Source organism: Calypte anna, chromosome 20 (assembly GCF_003957555.1).
Source record: "Calypte anna isolate BGI_N300 chromosome 20, bCalAnn1_v1.p, whole genome shotgun sequence".
NCBI lineage: Eukaryota > Metazoa > Chordata > Aves > Apodiformes > Trochilidae > Calypte > Calypte anna.
In genome coordinates, this window is record NC_044265.1 from 10,059,575 (window position 1) to 10,078,400 (window position 18,826).

The 18,826-nt window shown below is 36.3% G+C and overlaps 1 protein-coding gene across 1 annotated transcript; it reads left to right on the forward strand.

Moving 5' to 3' along the window:
- Positions 1 to 11,302: 11,302 nt before the first annotated feature.
- C20H20orf85 (chromosome 20 C20orf85 homolog) lies at positions 11,303 to 15,729 on the forward strand. Its single transcript, XM_008497987.1, has 4 exons — positions 11,303 to 11,343; positions 12,047 to 12,128; positions 13,132 to 13,230; positions 15,574 to 15,729. The coding sequence occupies exons 1-4, from the start codon at positions 11,303 to 11,305 to the stop codon at positions 15,727 to 15,729; spliced, it is 378 nt and encodes a 125-aa protein (XP_008496209.1).
- Positions 15,730 to 18,826: the final 3,097 nt, after the last annotated feature.

Below are 18,826 nucleotides of genomic sequence, written 5' to 3' on the forward strand. Positions count from 1 at the left end.
AAAAGCTACATCACTCTTGCAAATGGAATTTGGCTGGAATAGTAGCAAAGAAGAACAGAGTGCCAAGGCATATTTTTGTTTTCCTAAATTAAAGGACGTTCTATCACTTCAGCTAGGACCCATATGTCACTCATACTGAGGGGTATCAGCAGCACATTTTCTTCTGAAGAAAGAACACAATGAACTGATTAAACAACCCTTAAAACTGTGAAGAAAATTATTACAGCCATTTGTTAAAATACAAAAGGATTTTAAGAAATCAAACAGTTCTAGTGATATTTGCTATGGTTAATACAATGGTATTTTCAGCTTCCTAGGCTTACAGAAAATTGGCACCTTCTTTCCAGACCTTGAGTGCTTCTGAAGAAAGTTTTAGTGCTGTTCTCCAGTTCACTTAAAAGGAAGAGAATCATTCTGTTTCTGTTTATAGCTACATGAATCAGAATAAAACTACTGAAATAAGTGCACTTGATTCTGCACTGGCTTAAGTACTTTTTTAATAACTGTGCAAATGCATTTTGAAGCCCTCCTGCTATACATGATAAAGAACAAAAGTAGTGTCAAGCACACAACTTCAGCCAGAAGTTAGAAATTTGTTTGAAGCTGGCTACTTCAGCTGAGATTGCCAAACAAATCTGGCACCTCTAAAGGCTGGCAAACCCTCTGATGGTTGATACCCACGTGGGGTACCTATAGTGACTTCAGATAGATTTTCTGAAGATGTAACATGTACCTGGACATTTTTATATATTGGGTTTTTAGCCATAATCACCTAGTAACCTCAGCAAGGCTTTATTCATAAACACAGGCACTATCACTCAGACCAATTAGTAAATCTGTGCCTTTCTTTGATTCCACACAAGTGAAGAATGTGACTCTGCACTCATTGCTGATGCACAGTTATATTTGCAAGTTTTTCTGCCCTTTTCATTATCTCAATTTTTTTCAGTATGTTGGACAGAAAATCTCTGATAATTTCACTAACAGTCAGAGATGTTCCTCTTTAGATCTCCTTCTTCAGCAGTAGTAAGATAAAGGTTAAGAGAACCAAAAAGTATGGTGCTATTCAACCAACTGCTGGACAGTTCACAGCCCACTGATAAATTAGTTTCATTTTATCAGTACATTTTTGTTTAGAAACAGCATGAGGCATCCTTTTCACATCCTACCAAGCACTTATCTGTATTGCCAGTGCAACCAGATGAATAGCTTGCACAAGTTCTGATCTGACCCTTGGACTTTATCTCCCTTTGGAAAATACTTTCCTGTAGAGATATCTGCAGAAGCAGAGAGAAGCAGAAATAAAAGGAGCCTGTGATTTAGTCCACTCCTATGCACTACTGAGACATTTAACCAATAGCCTTCAGGATTTTTAGACAGGTAGTCATATCATTGGTTTCAGTAGAAAGCCCTGGTGAGTGCTAAGTTTTCCACTCTACAAAAAAGAAATTCAAATTAGGGCCCTCAGTCCAGTTATAGCACTTAAGCATCTGCACACTTGCTTGAATGAACAGCATCAGTGACTAAATGAGATTCCTAAAGTTATACAAGCACAGAACCTTTGTAAGAACTAAAAAAATGGAAAAGGGGAGACGCAACACTCATCCAATTAAATTACAAAGGACAAAGCACTAGTGGTTATTGTTCTCCTTATTTAAATGGTGTTTATTTAGAGCAATTAACAGAACCCTGAAATCACAGATAATTCTGCCTGCATAGAATTAGTTTCCACATCATATACACATGAAGCTCAAAGGCTCACAAGACTAATGCAGTGAAGACAGAAAATAAACTTTTCAAATCCTCGTTTCTCTGGCCTTTTCCTCACCCCAGTCTCCTATCACTTTTTTTTTTTCCTTAAAAGACATTATGTGTTAGGAGAGCAAAGCAGCCTGGGGAGGTGATATTTTACCATCGTCTGTGCCATTAATGCAGTTAAAAAATCCCCAGACTGGAAAAATCAGACAGATGCATCTTCCAGGTTCACATGTGCCAATTCCATCTGTTAAATCATTAAAACACAGGCTTGGCAGATTCTGGAGAAAAACACATTTGTTTTCACTATAAAGAGGAAGAGTAAACTTTCTTTCTGTTCTTGCAATTCACCCCTCCCCCATAATTACTTTAATGAGGAAGCCTGTAGAAGTGGATACTATTTAACACACTACTGAAAGATTTTCATTGAATTTGGGTACATGTATTAAATTATATGTCATAACCTGGGTTAGTCAAAGATCTATTAAAAAGTTTATATCTACATTAAGATGGTTCAGCATTTGCCTTTTTATTGCATATATCTTCCTACAGCACCTGGTTAAACACTCATTTTTCCTTACAGGAAAGGACCTTTTCAGGTTACATTTAAAGGTGCAGTTTAAGTAAGGAGCAAAAAATCTGATGAAAGAAAGCTGCTAAACCATGAATACAATGATGGATGAGAAGGCACATTTTTCCAAGGTCGTGCAGAAAAAAAAATAACTTTACTTTCAGGATAAACAAAAGCAGCAAAATTCAAATTCAATACCAACATCCTATATACTTCCAGTATCAATACTGAATGGACTTATGTATTATTTTTCCTATTACAGTTGCTGTACAACCATCCTTCACTATGGCAACATTACCTATAGAGCATATGTCTAAATATTGTGGCTTTTGAATGCAAGTAAGTATGCCTAGGATGGTTGTCTTTTCTAAGTATGACAGTGTAAATATTTTAAATTCCAAAACATCCCAAAGCAACAAAAAAACCCAAAAAACCAAAAAGAACCAGCTTGCTACTCCATGCATTTCTTTCTCCTTGTATTCTACAGAGAAACAGAATTTCATTCTCCAGGCAGAGGCTTATCCTAAGATCCTTCCAGATACTGAATTTTTTAAAGAGAGAAGCATCCTTTACAGAACACAATTCCATAGATGACTGCAGACCACTCTACAGTTTTATCAGCAGCAAGGCACTGAGCTAAGAGGAATTGCTGAAATCCCTCACTGCTTTGCACAATGCAGAAACACAGCAGCATAATGTACATGATTTTCACTCAGCTAGAAAGAGCCTTTTCATTACTGTGATAATAAATAAAGTCAACATGCTTTCTGAAGAAACGTCTTCCCAGAAGACTGAACTTTTTCTAAACAGTAAGGCTTAAAAGTAGTAAGTGAAGAAATTATTTCTGCAAGCATCTCTTGCCTTCAGTACCTATCCATATATTAGAAGCAGTTGGATCCCTTCAAGTTTAGTAGCAGAGACTGAGACATAAACATAATGGTTTCAGGGAAAACAAAATATTTCCTGAAGCTGACAGTGCAGAGCTTCTAAAGCTGTGGCTACCTGTGTGAAAATGCCTTCGATGTTTTCCCTCTCATGGTGAAAATGTTTTCCTTAGGTGCAGAAGAAATCACCTTTCCCAACCCTTCTCAGCATAACATCTGCCTTCTCTGAGGCAAGGGCTCACAGCACAGGGATAAATGACTCTTTTTCAAGGGAACTTAAATACAGTGTTACTTAAAATGTTTTCTTTTGGGAATATAAACTAAGCCTGCTAGACCCAAGAGAAAATACATAAATGATCAATATGGGGAAAACCATTGCCCTTGTTTAAACTGCTCAAATTATGCCCTGCACCCAAACCAAAAGAATACAGAAAGTTTACTAGTGGAGAGAAAAAGAAAATATTTAAGCACAGATGCTGTAAAATTCATATTTATTTAATAAAAATCCCATGAGCACAAGAGAAGTGGTTAAGATATACCTAAACCAGACAGCAGCTTTACTTCTTGAAGCCAGACTCTGGTTCAGGATCTGGTGAGGAACCAGTGAAGGCAGATAGGAGAGTACAGGCAATTCCTACTCCTGTATTAAACACAAGCTGATTAATTTGGTTTCATGGTCTCTTTTTAGCAGTTCAGAGGCCCTCTGGAGGTTACATCTGAAATTTAGCCAACAGATTACAACATTTTAATTCCACAGGATAAAACATCTACCACAGGCAGTTCCACAGACAGGAACATATAATATTAACATTTTGTCTTAGTTTCTTAGTTTGCTGCCTGAAGATGTTAACTAAGTGCCAGAAGGCTGCTTACCCTACATAAACCAAGCTAACCCAGGCAGTGGAGTGGTCTCAGAGATACCCTCCTCAGGTAAAAGATTCCCTCATTATGGATTGTAGATGTCATTATGGTGCTGATGTTTATGTTTGAAGCTTCTATATCAGACTGAAGCTGTATGAGGCTATGTCAGTAAAACACAACCAGTGCATACAACTGGCTTCCTAAACCCAAACTGTTAAAATGCTGAAGATGATAAGCACTTTGATAAAACAATGTTTTATAGATTTAGAAGCTAGAATGAAAGTGTTTGAATTTAATACAATAGGCTCAATGACTTTTTGGTAAAGAAATTGGTATTAATTAGTCTATCAAATCTATATGATTTTTAGTTCCTATAAAAAATTAAGAGGTGCATTTTAATGATGCTTTTGGGAGGCTTTTTTTTGGTGTTTTTTTTTTATAACTACTCCCTAGTCTTAAAAGAAAGAATTTAAGTAATTCTGGGAATTTCTATACATTTATTTGCTAAAAAAAACATTTAAAGAGTGGGACTTAGTATTTGTCCAGAAATATTTACTATATATCCACAAGTTCCAAGTACTTCACTCCCATTGGAGACATAAATGCATGTAAACAAGAGAATGGGATTCTGAATTCTGACCAATAGAGGCAAATTTATCAATCACAATGATACGAGTCCAAAGCTAATGGTCATTACTGTCATTAATACACACTTAAAACAGTCTGCTACAACAGTAGGCAAATTATGATCCTTGTTCTTTAAAAATGCAAAAGAATATTTTATATTTGCCTATCTAGACCAAGTTTCTATTAATATTTAAATACATGTCAAAATTTTACATTTACAAGTTCAAACAGAATATGCATTAGCAATTTGAAAAATTTAGTGGTATGATTATATAAATTACCTTTACATTGGAATTGGATTCTGATCCATTTTTTTACTTTATATAACAGGCTTTATTTAAAACCAGGAGTTGCTTGAAATTTTTATCTGCCTTTCTTTTTTTGCAGTTATTTTATGACTGTATAAGCAGTCATTTTCCCCTTACCATTCCCAATATCAAAGTGGAAAAATGAACTTATCTGCTTTTGCAAAATAAATACATTTTCATAAAAGATATTCCACTGCACTATTCTGAAGTTTCAGCAAGTCATCATCCTCTGCCATTTTGTGTACTTATTCTATACCATCTGTCTTTGATTAGAACTGATCATTCACTATGTACTCCACTGGCAACAACTATAAGTATTATTCACTTATTTATGCCAGGAAAACTGTAGAATTATTGCTTTGAGTCATGCAACACTTCACTAACTCTGCTCTTTCACATCACCTGTGCACCACTTTTAGCTGGGGTCTGTGGAGGGCAATAGTTACAGCTTCTTCACTGAAGATCAACCTTGCTTAAAATTAAAGGGAATAGGAGTTTCTCCATTATTGAGCAATACTTACAGTGTATTTACAACCTTAGCACTTTCACAGCATTAACATACCTGAGCACAGCTTTGACAGTGAAGTTAAGACTAGTTTAACACACACACACACAAAAATATGTTTTATAATATATATAAAGGAAGCTGAGTACAGCATGAGTGCACCAAGCAGAAAAAAAAATACAGAGTCACCTCACAGAATACAAAACAAAGACTATTTTAAGTATTTTCAGGAAAAAACAAAAACAAAAAAATCAACCAAAAAACCTCTTATAATAAGTATGTGATTTCTACCAAGTATTTTTATGCACTTGCTCAGAGAAGGCACAGGGAATTTTATCTCAAAAACTCCAGCACAATTCAGCTGCAAATAGAGAAATCTGAATTAACAACAAATACCCTCTTAAATTAGAATACAATTAGATGCTGATATTCATCATTGCCTACAATCACAAAGGAAGAAAAATGCATGGGACTAAAAAAATTGTTCATTTGTTTTAAAATTTACAGGAGGCTCAGAAAAATTTCACATTCATTTTACCTCAGAAACAATGTGCTACTTATTCTTCCTAGCTATGATATTTTACATAACATTCAAGGATCAAAATGTAAGTTCAACAATAACATATTTTCTGACATTCTCCAAGGAAAAATTACTAGTTTCTTCCCTCTAAAAGGATTTAGATGGAATAACATCTGTGTTGAGATTATTGTGAATATGTTAAACTGACAGCAAATCTCTAAGGGGCACTGCTCATTAATGTTCTGTGCATAAAATTAAAACTTGAAATATATTTTTCAATCCATTCTGAATCATTTAAGAAATTCTCATGCAAAGAAAGTATTATGCTGCAATAATATATCTGCAGAGTATGATATGAAGGCTATTAAAATGTCCTTGACCCCCTGCCTTCCATGCAAAAGGAAAAGGCAACTTTCTGACTTGAAACATGCACTGAAACAAGAAAAACTTTAAGACCATGCAGAGCCTCCTTTCATTTATGTAAGGCAAAAAAATTCAAAACTGTGTCTTTTTACTTCACCTTTAATGAATATTGTACCTAGGTACTCAGAGACAGTGCTCATTAATGAAAAGTTTTAATGCAAACGTGGCCTCCAATTTGAATGTGACAAAGCCCTGCATGTCACTACCAGAAATGATTTTATTTGGAGGGCATGTATACTTATTTAACCAGGTACAATACAAATCTAAGTGTTTACATTATGCTTGATGGATAAAATTCTCATGAAAATTCTTAGTTGGAACAAAAAGCAATTAATCTGCTCAAAACAAATAAAACTCTAGGAATAATCAAATGGTATCATTGAATTAAATAATAATTGTTCGTGACTTTCAAGCACAGAAATCTGCACAGAACTGTAGATGTAAATGCCATTTTATGGAGAGAAAAGAAAACATCTTTTTGGGGGGAAAACAGACATGACACTCACAGTTCAAAAGTCACTGGATAATCACAGCCACAATAAGATGACAGTTCTGAATTTTGCCACAACACATAATGGATCTAACCAGGCCCTTGGATTCCTTTTATAAACAGAAGTTCAGGAACTCAAATTAACATATTCTTGATGTGATAGACTGTAGCAGGTTGTTTTGGAAAGAAGCCAACATCTATAGTGTCAATGGGACTTCATTTACTTAAATCACAGTAGTCATAAAGCAGTTTATTATACAGGCTGCCTACATCTGAAATGTTATTTAGAAACTTTAGCAAAAGGCACTGATGTTTACAATCTCCTCTATTAGGCTTCCACCTTGCAAGCCATGGGGCAGCAAGCACAGAACTGACAGCAATAAATAGTATTTTTTTTTTAATAAATAGTATTTTTTTATAATAGTATTTTTTTACATTTTCAATGCAAGAGTATAGGCATAGATACACAAATGGATATACAAACACCTCAGCAAACAGCTTCATTTTCCAAAGTTCTGACATGGCAGACATTTTAAAAGGAAAAGCAAGTTCAGTCTAGATAGAAGTAAATACAGAAGCTGCTTTCCAAGTTTTTTGATGTGAAGGTGGCAATGCTTAGAGTGTGAAGTGCAGGCCCTTCAGAAGCAAATCCAGAGAATATGGACTGGCACACACCACTATGGGTTTCCTTAGGGACATGAATATTCTCCTCTCCCTCACTGCTATTACCTCCCATCAATGCAGAGCATTTGCTCTACTTTTCCATCCATTCCAGACTTGTCAGAGCACTGCCAGTTGCCTCTACAGCTGACAGACACCCACCAACAGCACAACAGGAAATATGGGACTTAATGGTCCCACAACCCTTAGCAGCTCAGCTCTGGGACAATTCCCCAAATCACCAACATGTGCTATTCAAAGCACATGCAACACATTACACATTCTGAATTTCTCAGAAATTAGCATTTACAAACATCTACCCCAGCAGGACACAATGTAATAGAAGTCACATGGCCCCCTGTGCTATAGATGTTGAAAAAAGAATTGCTATTTATAAAACCCTTCTCTTCATAGGAAAATATTTTTGTGACATCAGATCTTTACAGTCGCTACTTTGTTTCAAAAGAGTTCAGAAAACAAGTACACAATTCGAAGCTTCTTTTAGAAACAAATGTTTCTCAAATTGGAAACTTTCAGATTAAAAGGTGAAACACAGTGATACTTTTTCCTTTGCATTGTTGCTTTCTCTTAGGAGTGTTTACAATACTTAAAGCCCAAAAGAGAACAGGTTTGTACCTTTTAATGACATTGAAGATTATCACACAGAAAGCTATTATATGCCAATTTGGACACTTTTCTCCTAAACAAGCAATATAAAAAGCCTCAGCATTTTCATACCAGGGTAGACATATAAGATTTCCGGAAACCAAGTATTGATTTCTAGAACTCAACTCAAATATTGAAGACCATGAGTGGCATTAACAAAGCCATCATTACATAATACAAAGTCTTTAGCAGCAGAAGAGGTTTAAGATATCCACCTACCCTAGGCTGTTCATTTCAGCTCACACATCACCTTTTCCTGTCTCCATTCTGTCTGGTGCCTTGATTGCAGAAGCACAAGCTCTTGTGTTCTGTGAAACAGATTAAAGAAGAGATCTTTCACTTTCTGCAGTCTATTTAAGCCAGACTGGTTCCCTAACCTCTTTTGCAGAGCTGTAGTACCTATGTTTGTGTCAACACAGCATCCTAAGGCTGTAGCTTTGTAAAAACTCATACTTACCATTATCATCCAGTACTACCCTTCTCCAAACCCTCATCCATTTCCCCCTCATGTGCCATTTGAAGCATCTGTGCAACTACACAGAAAACTTCATTTGAGTTTAAGCATTTTGTTTTCCACTTGGTTAGTTTTAATTTATAGCAATAGCCCAGCCCGAGTCAGAACATAGCACTTGTACTACCTGCTTGGAGAAGCGAGTACAGGGTCTGTTAGAAAAAAACCAAAACAACAAGACTGAAACTATTTCTCCAATGATAGGGTGATGTCTTATGCAGTTAGGAGGATATCTGAAACTCAAGATACTAATTTGCAGCTCTCAAGTTAGATGGGTTGTAAAATCTAGAACAGATTTAAGTTCTCCAAGAATGGCCACTTGATCAAAAGCAACACTACTGAGCACCTGAATTGGGTATTTCCTGATTGGAAGCATTAGCATCTCCACATTTATGGCCACTTCCAAGTTAGAATTTGCCCATCTTAGAAGATCTGAATGTTGCTCAGAAGCATCAAGTATTTATAATGGGTTCTACTTAGACACGTGTTGAGTTTCTAATATCATCTACCCCAATGTTTGTCATGTGATGGCAAATGCTGCTGGATACAGTGCAAGAGCCAGACCTCCAGCAAATTACTTTTTAATCTCAATGGACCTGTATCCCTACATCTTTCAGTATAGTTAACTCATTAAAAGTGCAAGCCTAATATTGTCCTGTGCTCAGAAGAGCCTACTAAGACCTATAACTTCTCATTTACAATATCCCCTCATCTAAAAAACAATTAAGTACAAGAAAGAGAAAGACTGAATATTATAAGCCCATTTTTACAATGCTAATATTAAAAGTTTCATTCTCTCTTAACAAATGCTATTGCAGTTTAAATACTGATGCATAGTAAACTATGAAATTGATTGTTTTCACTAACAAATTACTTTTTTCACAGATCACATCAAGGCTGTAATAAGAGAGATCCTGAGATAAATGTGACTAAGCAGCAGGAGTTAATTAAGTAGGACAATGAGTAAGCATTGATGAGTGTGATAGGAGGCCCAGCTGATTTAATTGCCAGTCTAATTATCAATTAGAAAATCAAGAAACAGCACGTAAGTGAAATATTCTATTTGGTGAAAGTTTAATGATTTTAGAGACCCAGAAGAACAGTATTAATTGCTATTTTAGGACTACAGAAGGAGATTTTTCTCTTCTTACTAAAATAGAGGTCCTTAGTACCTCTAAAATGACTAATAAATGTATATACAGTCTTCTCATAGTCAAATATTTAAAGCCTTTATATCCTTTGCTGTACCAATGCAGAACAAATAAAAAGGTAGCAATTAAGTATTCGAACACACTACCTATAAACCACTTGGCTTAGGTCAAAACCTTTCTGCATTTATTTTATAAGGATAAAAACTGTCCAACAATGTGAAAAAGTCATATTAACCATTTACAGCATGTTTCCACAACCCAATTTCCAGACAAAAAGAGTCAAGGAGCTATTTAAACCTCTAAGGGCAAAGAGCCAGTTGGCTACGGTCATTGTTGAAATATTTTATAAAGCAACTGCAAGAAAATAAAATTATGAAAAAAAAAATTGATGGAGAGCCAAAAATATTAATGTATTGGAACACAGTGAACTTTTTACAAGCTGTAAATACTTTTTTGGGTTCTCACATGTAAACCATAAAGAATGTTGAGGTTTTTCTCAGAACTCCTAATATTAGTGTTCTTTAAGAACTCCGTGCTATCTATCACAGAAAAAGATCAGAAAGACATTTTGTTACAAGACCAATGTTATTTCTCACTACAATTACCAAAAGTTAATTGTTGTGCATCAAGAGGACCAACGAATTGCAGATAGAATGTTAAAAAACTAGAGACAGAGGCAAACACCCATAATAGCACATACAGTCTGAGCTTAGGACACTAATCAGATGCTTCTTATAAAAATTAAGAACAAAAAAAAAACCAAACAAAAAAAACCAGCATCCTGCAAGCCTTATTCATATCCGTTATAAACAATAAAAAATACTGCAGGTTTTTGGCTGCTGAAGAATTCCCTTGTCCAGGTGTGGAACAGACCCTTAGCAGCTCGGTACCCAGAAAAGTGTCAAACTCATTTTCTGCTAAGGTGAGCCGAGCTAATCAGAGTTTAGACAACACCTTTTCCCCAAAAATATGTCTGACTTCTCAAGCAAGGTAACAGCTTTTCATCAGCTTAATCCAAACATGTTTTCCTACCGAACAACATCTTAAAAAACCAAATGCTTTGAGTCACTCCACAAAAAATTACTGACAACATCAAGAGTGCTTTCCCTGGGTTCCTGAGGGCGCTATGGCAAACACGGGATTTTTAGCCTTACACCTGAGAAACACCAGAGCAGTGCCACTCCGGGAGGGTCACTCACCAGGGGACAGGAGCAGCAGACACACAGCAGAGGGGACAGAGCTCACCCTCGCTCCGTGTCGCTGAGGCGATCGTTGTCAGGGCCCTTCCCGCCATTTTGTGGCCGCCGCCCCCGCCCAGCAACGCCCAGGTCCTGAGGGCCCCGGGCCGGCGATCGGTCCCGCCGGGGAACATGGCGGAGGCCTGCAACTTCGTAGCACGGGATAACTGCTGGTAACAGCCCCAGCCATCCCCACACAGCCGCAGGGCTCCTCTAGTGCCTCTTTCCGGCCCTCTCCTCCTGCATCTCCCATTTTAGGAGGGCGGAAGCTGAAGGAATATGCTCACATATTCACTTCACGTGTGTGCGCTCACCCGGCTGCCACAAGGTAGCCCAGGGTTTTAAATACCCTCAGGTGGGAGAGCCCCGGGGTGGCCGTGAGCAGCTGTGACAGAACCGGTGGCCGAGCACAGCTGTGACAGACCCCGTGGCTGAGCACAGCTGTGACAGACCCGGGCTGCTCTCCTCATCCCCTCCATCCTCCCTCCCCGAGTGAGGAAAGAGCAGCAGGCCCGGGCCAGAGCTGGGGCCGTTTCATCATTCCATAGGAAATTAAAATGTGTACGAAAGGACACAAGTGCTTGCTTTTCGAGTTTTTCTTCTAAAAAATGTGTCAGCAAATTTGCCCTCTTCCAGTTCCTAACGTAACTTGCAAGGAGATGCATTCACACCTACTATTCTGTTTCAGACCTATGGAAATTATTTCCCTTTTACCTCAGAAAGACAACTGTTAGCTTGTAAATACATAGTTACTGGTTTGAGGTAAAAGTCTAAAGATTCGTTCTAGAGTGCATTGCTTTGTGACATTAGTCGTTGGATTTGAATTGTGGGAGGGGTTTAATAAGTGTTTCAAAGTCAAATGCTTCTCTGTTTTAGGAAAAAAAACGTTGAAAATGAACGAGAAGTTGCAAAAATGTGGTATCAGAAATGGGGATTCTTGAAAGGACGTCCTGAGGAGGTAACGTTTAAAGGCATAGAAGCAATACATGAAATTTACATGTACAGAAATTTATCTGGACACAAAATATGAGGACATCAAAAGACTACAATAGTATAGAATATGCTTTACTAAGTCAGGTTCCAAGGTAACAAGTGTACTCCTTTTAAGATGGGTTCATAGTCTCTGTTTTCCTCTGAATAAAACATTGCAAGTGGTAATTTATATGCTGTGCATATTCTGATATATTTCTCTTGAGAAACATGATTCCCAACAGTGTTAACAAGTACTAGATGCACACTGACAGGAAAATATTTCCCCTTTGTCTATCCATATGGTAGTTTAAAAATCAAGGGGAAAAGGTTCTAGCTAATTAAAATTTCAGTGGGGGAATTTACAACAAATGAAAATATTTGGAGAGATGTCTATTCCCAGTAATGTTTAGATATTAGTATATAGTAGCACATAATGTTACCTTTGGAATCACAGCATTTTGGTGCTAAAGAACAGGGTTGATGCAGCCCCTGAATATTTATAAATGTACTTTCCATAGGACTAGAAATACTTAGACTGTTCTAGATTTTATTTTATTTTTTTAATTTCTGTAGTTAATGGGAATTAACACCTTTGAAAATTTTGGTCCTCTAGGCTTGTACCTCCATCCTTGATAACTGCAGTCTGTCATTCATACCACCTTCAAACAGTACTAACATGTAGAATTAATTAGTCTTTGTTTTGTGGTCATATGAGATATATTTCTAGCCCTTTTTCAAGCAGCAATATAGAGAGTCAGAATCACTCAGCAATATTTAGCCTTTCATCTGAAATTCTGAACTACATCACTTTCTGAAACCAAAAAAGTACATTACAGTAATTTGCAAAACACTACACTAAGTAGTCCTGATTTAGATGGAAAGAACAAGGAGTTCAGATGCAACAATGAGGGGAATGGTATAGATATCAGATATTGCAATATGTTACAAAAGATAGAGGCCAATTTTTAATGTTGATATTTTGGTTTTAGTTAATTAAAGATGAAAAGAAAGAAAGCACAAGGCCCAAGATAGAGCTGCCAGAACATCTGCGATTTCGATCTGTGTCACCTGTGGAAAAATACATTAAGGTTAGAAAATTAGCTTTTTAAATTGCAATACAGCAATATCTGCCTTATGAAACCACACAAGTTCTAAAAATCAGTTGTGTCATACAGGTGGGCCTTAACTAAAAGTCAAAGTAAATTGCATTTGCAACCTGAGCAATGCTTTAAGAGCATTCATTTAAGACAAGGAATTGCTCTTTGGATATGGCTGTTGGTTCACAGAGCTTTCACTGTACATAATCATCTTTCTGTAAAGCAGCTCTTCCATGCACTCCTCTGTGACATCTTGTAACAGAACAGTCAGCTCTACAGCTTAATACAGAGGAGTGCTCACAGAGCTATTTATGACTGCTGACCATTTATTGCTCAAATATACATATACATGTCTTAATTCTACCATAATCTTAACTCTCAGTTAACTATTGGCTAAGATGCAGTCATTTTTCTAGCTTTATTTAACAGTCTTCTTTTTGGCAGACAATGGCACTGTCCTCTTCAGTGGCACAAATAGAACAGGAGTTTTAGTGAGCGAGTTTGTAATATTCAGTTTTATATTATATATTTATATCCATATATTCAAATTCTACAAGTTGTCAAACACCTGGAAATGAGAGACAAATGTGACTGATGGTTTGGTTTATAAATATACAGTGCCAGAATCACCAGTGGCAGGGTAACTATACAGGCAGCTAAATCAGTGACATTGGGAGAGGAACATATTCATAAGAGGGGAAGGAGAATGTGCTAACAAAAAGGAATGTTAGTCCACTTAGAGAAGATTAAGGAAACAAGAATTCCTACTTGCTGAATTAGCTTTATTTCAAAGGATTCCAAGGGTGGGGAGGTGAGGTGGGGAAGCAGTAAAACCTGAGATTAAATGGAAACAAAAATTAAGAGCTAGTGCTGAGTGTGGCAGAGCAATTTAATGGCAGCATTTCTGCCTTTAGTACTATGTGTCCTTCAGTTTTGTCTCAATTTTACCTCTGCTTCAGTACAGTCAGGGTGTATTTGAGTTAACAAATCACTCTGTTATTAGCTGCAAAAGTAGAATGCATAACCTTGTGCATACTGAAACTGGATTCATAGTTTCAATTTCACCTCAGAATCCTTATTTGCTAAGGAATATAAGGGTTAGTTGTGATTTAGGTCACCATTTATCTATTCAGAGTGAAGTTTTTAAAATCTTTATTCAGAACTATGTGTCTTTCTGCAGATTTACCTTCATGGCAACAGTCCTCGTATCTGTTCTTGTCTGTAGGTTAGATTAAGAATTGCTTCTTCATAGTCCTTTCCCCCAGATTGCAAGTGTGACATGATTTCCTTCATTATCCTGCTCAGTGGGTGGCACTTCTGGCCATAAAAATTATCTTTTTTGAGGAACTGATCCACCTAAGTATCATAAACATTTTCTCATCTTGGACAAAGAACAAAGTGAAGCAACTCTGGCAAGAGAACTGAAACATTGTTCTCTTGCTGTGTGTTTCTCTGCTAAATCCCCAGATGCTAAAATGATACAACGTGCCCAATTGAGATGATTCAGCCAAAGTAAGCACAGCACTCACTGAACAGAGGCTGTTGGCTTTTGTTTTGTTTGCTTTTCAGCAAGATTAGTTGCAGTTTAACTTGATGCTTACCCATCTTTTCAAGTAGAAAGAAAGTGGAATGAGTAAGTAGCTCTTGATGCAAAAGCCAGCTTGGTCAGTAATATCTTTAGCATTTGGCAACACAACCATTATTCCATAGCTGGACTGCCACCAAATATGTAACTGCAAGTATAAAATGCTATTTCTCCTGTTTAGTTAATTTGTTTGAAAGATTATTATTATTGTGTAAGGAAAAAAGCTAAAGACCAGATTCTTGTAATAATATTTAAACACTAAAGCCCTTAGAAAGTTATTGATAAAAATTTAAAGAAAAAACAAAACAAAACAAACATAGACTATGAAACAACACCTTTACTTTTTTATTTCCTGTTTTACATACCAATTTGGGAAGTAAAAGATTTTTTTAAGAAGGGTGGTAAATCAAAGTAAGTTACTTCACTGTAACTTGAACATTTTACTTCTTTTTTTCCTTGCTATAGAGTAGGAACTAAATTATTCAAGTGACTTTTAAAATTATCAACTATCCTGTTTTATAAATCAAACCTGCATGCAACTGAGCTTTCTTTCTTGGTTCTTATTTGCTTTTATTAGTGTCAGTGTATGTGTAGGGTATTAATAATCAGATTGCACTTAAAAACAATATTTTTCATAAGTTCTCTTTTCCATCCACACAGTACAGCTTAAAACAGGATGTTGCATGACTGATATTACAATTTTAAAAAAACTTATAATAATTTAATTTTACATGTTACTCTTATTTTAGGTGCTTCCATCTCCTCCAGTACCTAAGACTACCCAGGGGTTTATTGGATGGAGATCAGGTGTTCCAGAGTTGAGCCTTGAATATGGTTTTCAAATCCATAGCAGCAAAGGTACCTTTTCTAAGGATCTGAAGTGGCCACCTGGGCCCACTGACTGACACCAGAAACACCAGTGAGACAAATAATTCCATTTGCATACTTACCCTAACATTCTGTAGTGGACTGTTGGATTGTTAAACATCTATGCTTAAAATATGATTTGCATAAATATCCACAACTGTTTTGGTAAAGTGCAAACATTTTAATGTAGCATTTTACTTGCTACTGACTTTTTGAAATTCATGGCATCCAAGCTGTTAACAGTGCTTCAGGTTTACTTAGAAGTAACAATTAATAAACTCCTATAAAGATCACAGAGCAGGTTCTAGTTTTATTAGCATTAGTAAGACTATGATTTTTAAATATTTCTCAAAAGTCTTTGAAAACTTTATTTATAATGACAGAACACATTTTATAATTGCTTCTCCATGAATGTCTCCATTCAGACTAAGTTTCACAGCACTTTTTCCAAACATGAATATATACTGTCATGTTCCTGAGAATCTTAACCTGCTCATTCCCAACACTATACCAATACTGAAATCTATGCTTAAAACTAATTTTCAATTAGCACTCTGAACTGGATCGCTACTGAGTCTCTCAAGTGCCTGTGCTAGATACAAAATATCTCTTTTGTACTGCAAGGGGATAAAAGGCAAGAAGAGTAGCAGGCATGACTTGAATTGGCTCAAGATATGAAATGTCTTCTGTGTTCTGTTTGCTTTGCAGGTAGTTTGTGTAATTACATATATAAGTAACTGAGTAGTTCCCAGTGCAGCTGCTTGATTGGTATAAATGAGGCAGAAAAAGTCCCTTTAACAAGATGAAGTCACTTTCAAAAATCAGTATCAAAACAGCGTTGTTTTCAATTAGTTGATCTGAAAGCAAAAGTGTTACAAAGTATTTTATGTTGCATCAGTTTTGTTTATGCAAATATTTATTCCAACCATGACTGGTAAAAGACTGAGGATCAGTAGGGGTTGCACTGGGAGTTACTGGTGTAGCTACCTCCGTGCTGTGGAGTTCAGTCTTGTACTTCATTACCTACCTGCATGTAAACTCTGAAGTTGTAGTTAGTTATAGCAACTATTTGCAGGCTATAGCTCTAGTTGGGTAAGTGTATAAACTAAACAATGAAGAAATCAATACAGGCAGCTCCTTCTAACTTATTACTTTTCACTTTAATCCTGCTGCAAGATCTCCTTTGTATTCTACTTCTTGAGTCAGCAGTAAGTCCTTGGCTTTCATAGCTGTAGGTCACCAGTTAGTGTTTGTTCTTTCTTTCTTCCCAAGAAATGACTCACAATGATCAGCATCCCACCTCTTTTTTAACATCTAGTTCCAAATGCCCCCCAAATAATAATATTTTACTTTTTCCATATTCTTTACAAATAATGGAGAAGTGACTCATATCCTTTGGAAAGATTACCCAAGAAAGAATACGGATCAGAAGTAACTTCAGGCACATTACTTAAAAACCAGAGTAAAGAATAACTTGGAATCAAACTCTGGAAATCGAAGCTAAATTATAGTTTAGCTACTAACTATAACATGTGTTAACTGTTTTTCAAACAAGCAAGATAATTGTAAGAATAGTATTTTAAATCAGTGTCCTTTCCTGCTATTGCTAGGTTTGTATCTATTTATTTTAATTACTAAACTAAACTAAATTTTTTTCAGAAAACTGAAACCATCTTGTATTTTGACTCTTCTCAAATGAACTAGTTCTTCACTAACAGGTGCATTTTAAAGAAGAGATATGGATGACACTTTCAGAATTGCATATGCAAAAAATGTATTGTATTTAATGCAGTCACCACAGCAAGAAAATAGGTCAACCATACATGTTTTGCCACCATGGGTGTGTGCCTTCAAATACTTTACTGAGTGTGTGATTAAATAATACTAAAGGCTTAAATGACTGTTCCATTTAAGTTGAAGAACTATGAAATCAGAATTCTCTTTCTGACAAGCACTTGCTTTATAAACAACAAAATTGGGTGACAAAAACCTGGTGCATTTTCTTTCACATTGTGTTCTTTTCTGTGCTGTTAGAACTGGCATAGAACTGGTACTTCCTATTTATAATTTCATTAATGTAAGATACTTTACAGGGAGCTCCGAGCTGAAAGATTATTATTTATTTAAAATGCATTTTGCATCAGAGAATAGAGTGTTGATTAGTTGATAGTGAAGTGGTGGTTCTGAATAAGTAGCCCTACTCTGATTTCAGTCACCATACAAGTGTTGATGTACATTTTGAAATAAGCAAAATGAAAAGCAACCAGAGCATGGGCATAGCCAACTGCTCCAGCTACTGTACAAGGTGAGAACTTAGAGAATAAATCTGATCACTGTTCTACATGGGGCATCTCTACAGAGTTACATCATCTCTACAAAGTTACACACTGTGACTATCCTAATGGATAATCCAACAATTACTGTCTCCAGTTCCTGCTGTTGCTTTCTCTGTCAGCATGAATTAAGTTTAAATCTGAGATTGTTTGCTTCACAAAACAGAAGAGGTAGAGTCTTTTTTTTTTCTTTTGTTTTTCTTTTTTTTTTTTTTTTTTTTTTTTTTTTGGTTCAGGGACTTAAGGCATCCCCATTTTCCCCTTTAGTGAAGGATTCCTTGTGGTTTCTTCCACATTCAGCAAACTACCAAAATGACAAACACAAGTCTAACATAGAGCTTGGCATCCAGACCTGAAGTCTCTACTCCCACGTGAAGCCCAGCCCAGGTCATTTCTTGTATTAAGTTCCTAAATGTGTTGTATTTAATTCCCCTTGAAACCCTGTCAGTGAAGCAGGACAGATAAGGCCTACTCACAGACTTCTTCCTGACTCCTGTGGTTTTCACATCCCACCAAATTGTTACTCAGCTAGTTGAAAGCATGTCAAAAAATTTCATAGGACCACAGTGTAATAAATTTAACTGTACTGGAAAATGATGCTGATGTGCTGTGAAACTGATCACATTGCCACTGAACAAAACATTGCCCCTTCAGTCAGCTCTATCATACATGAAAAAACCAAAAAGTATTGAGAAATAAATATAAAACAAAACCAGAAACTTGTTGAAAACAACACAGCTCTATTTCGTGTTCCATCAGTTAAAAACAAAACATTAGAAAGGATCATTATTTTTGTCAGATG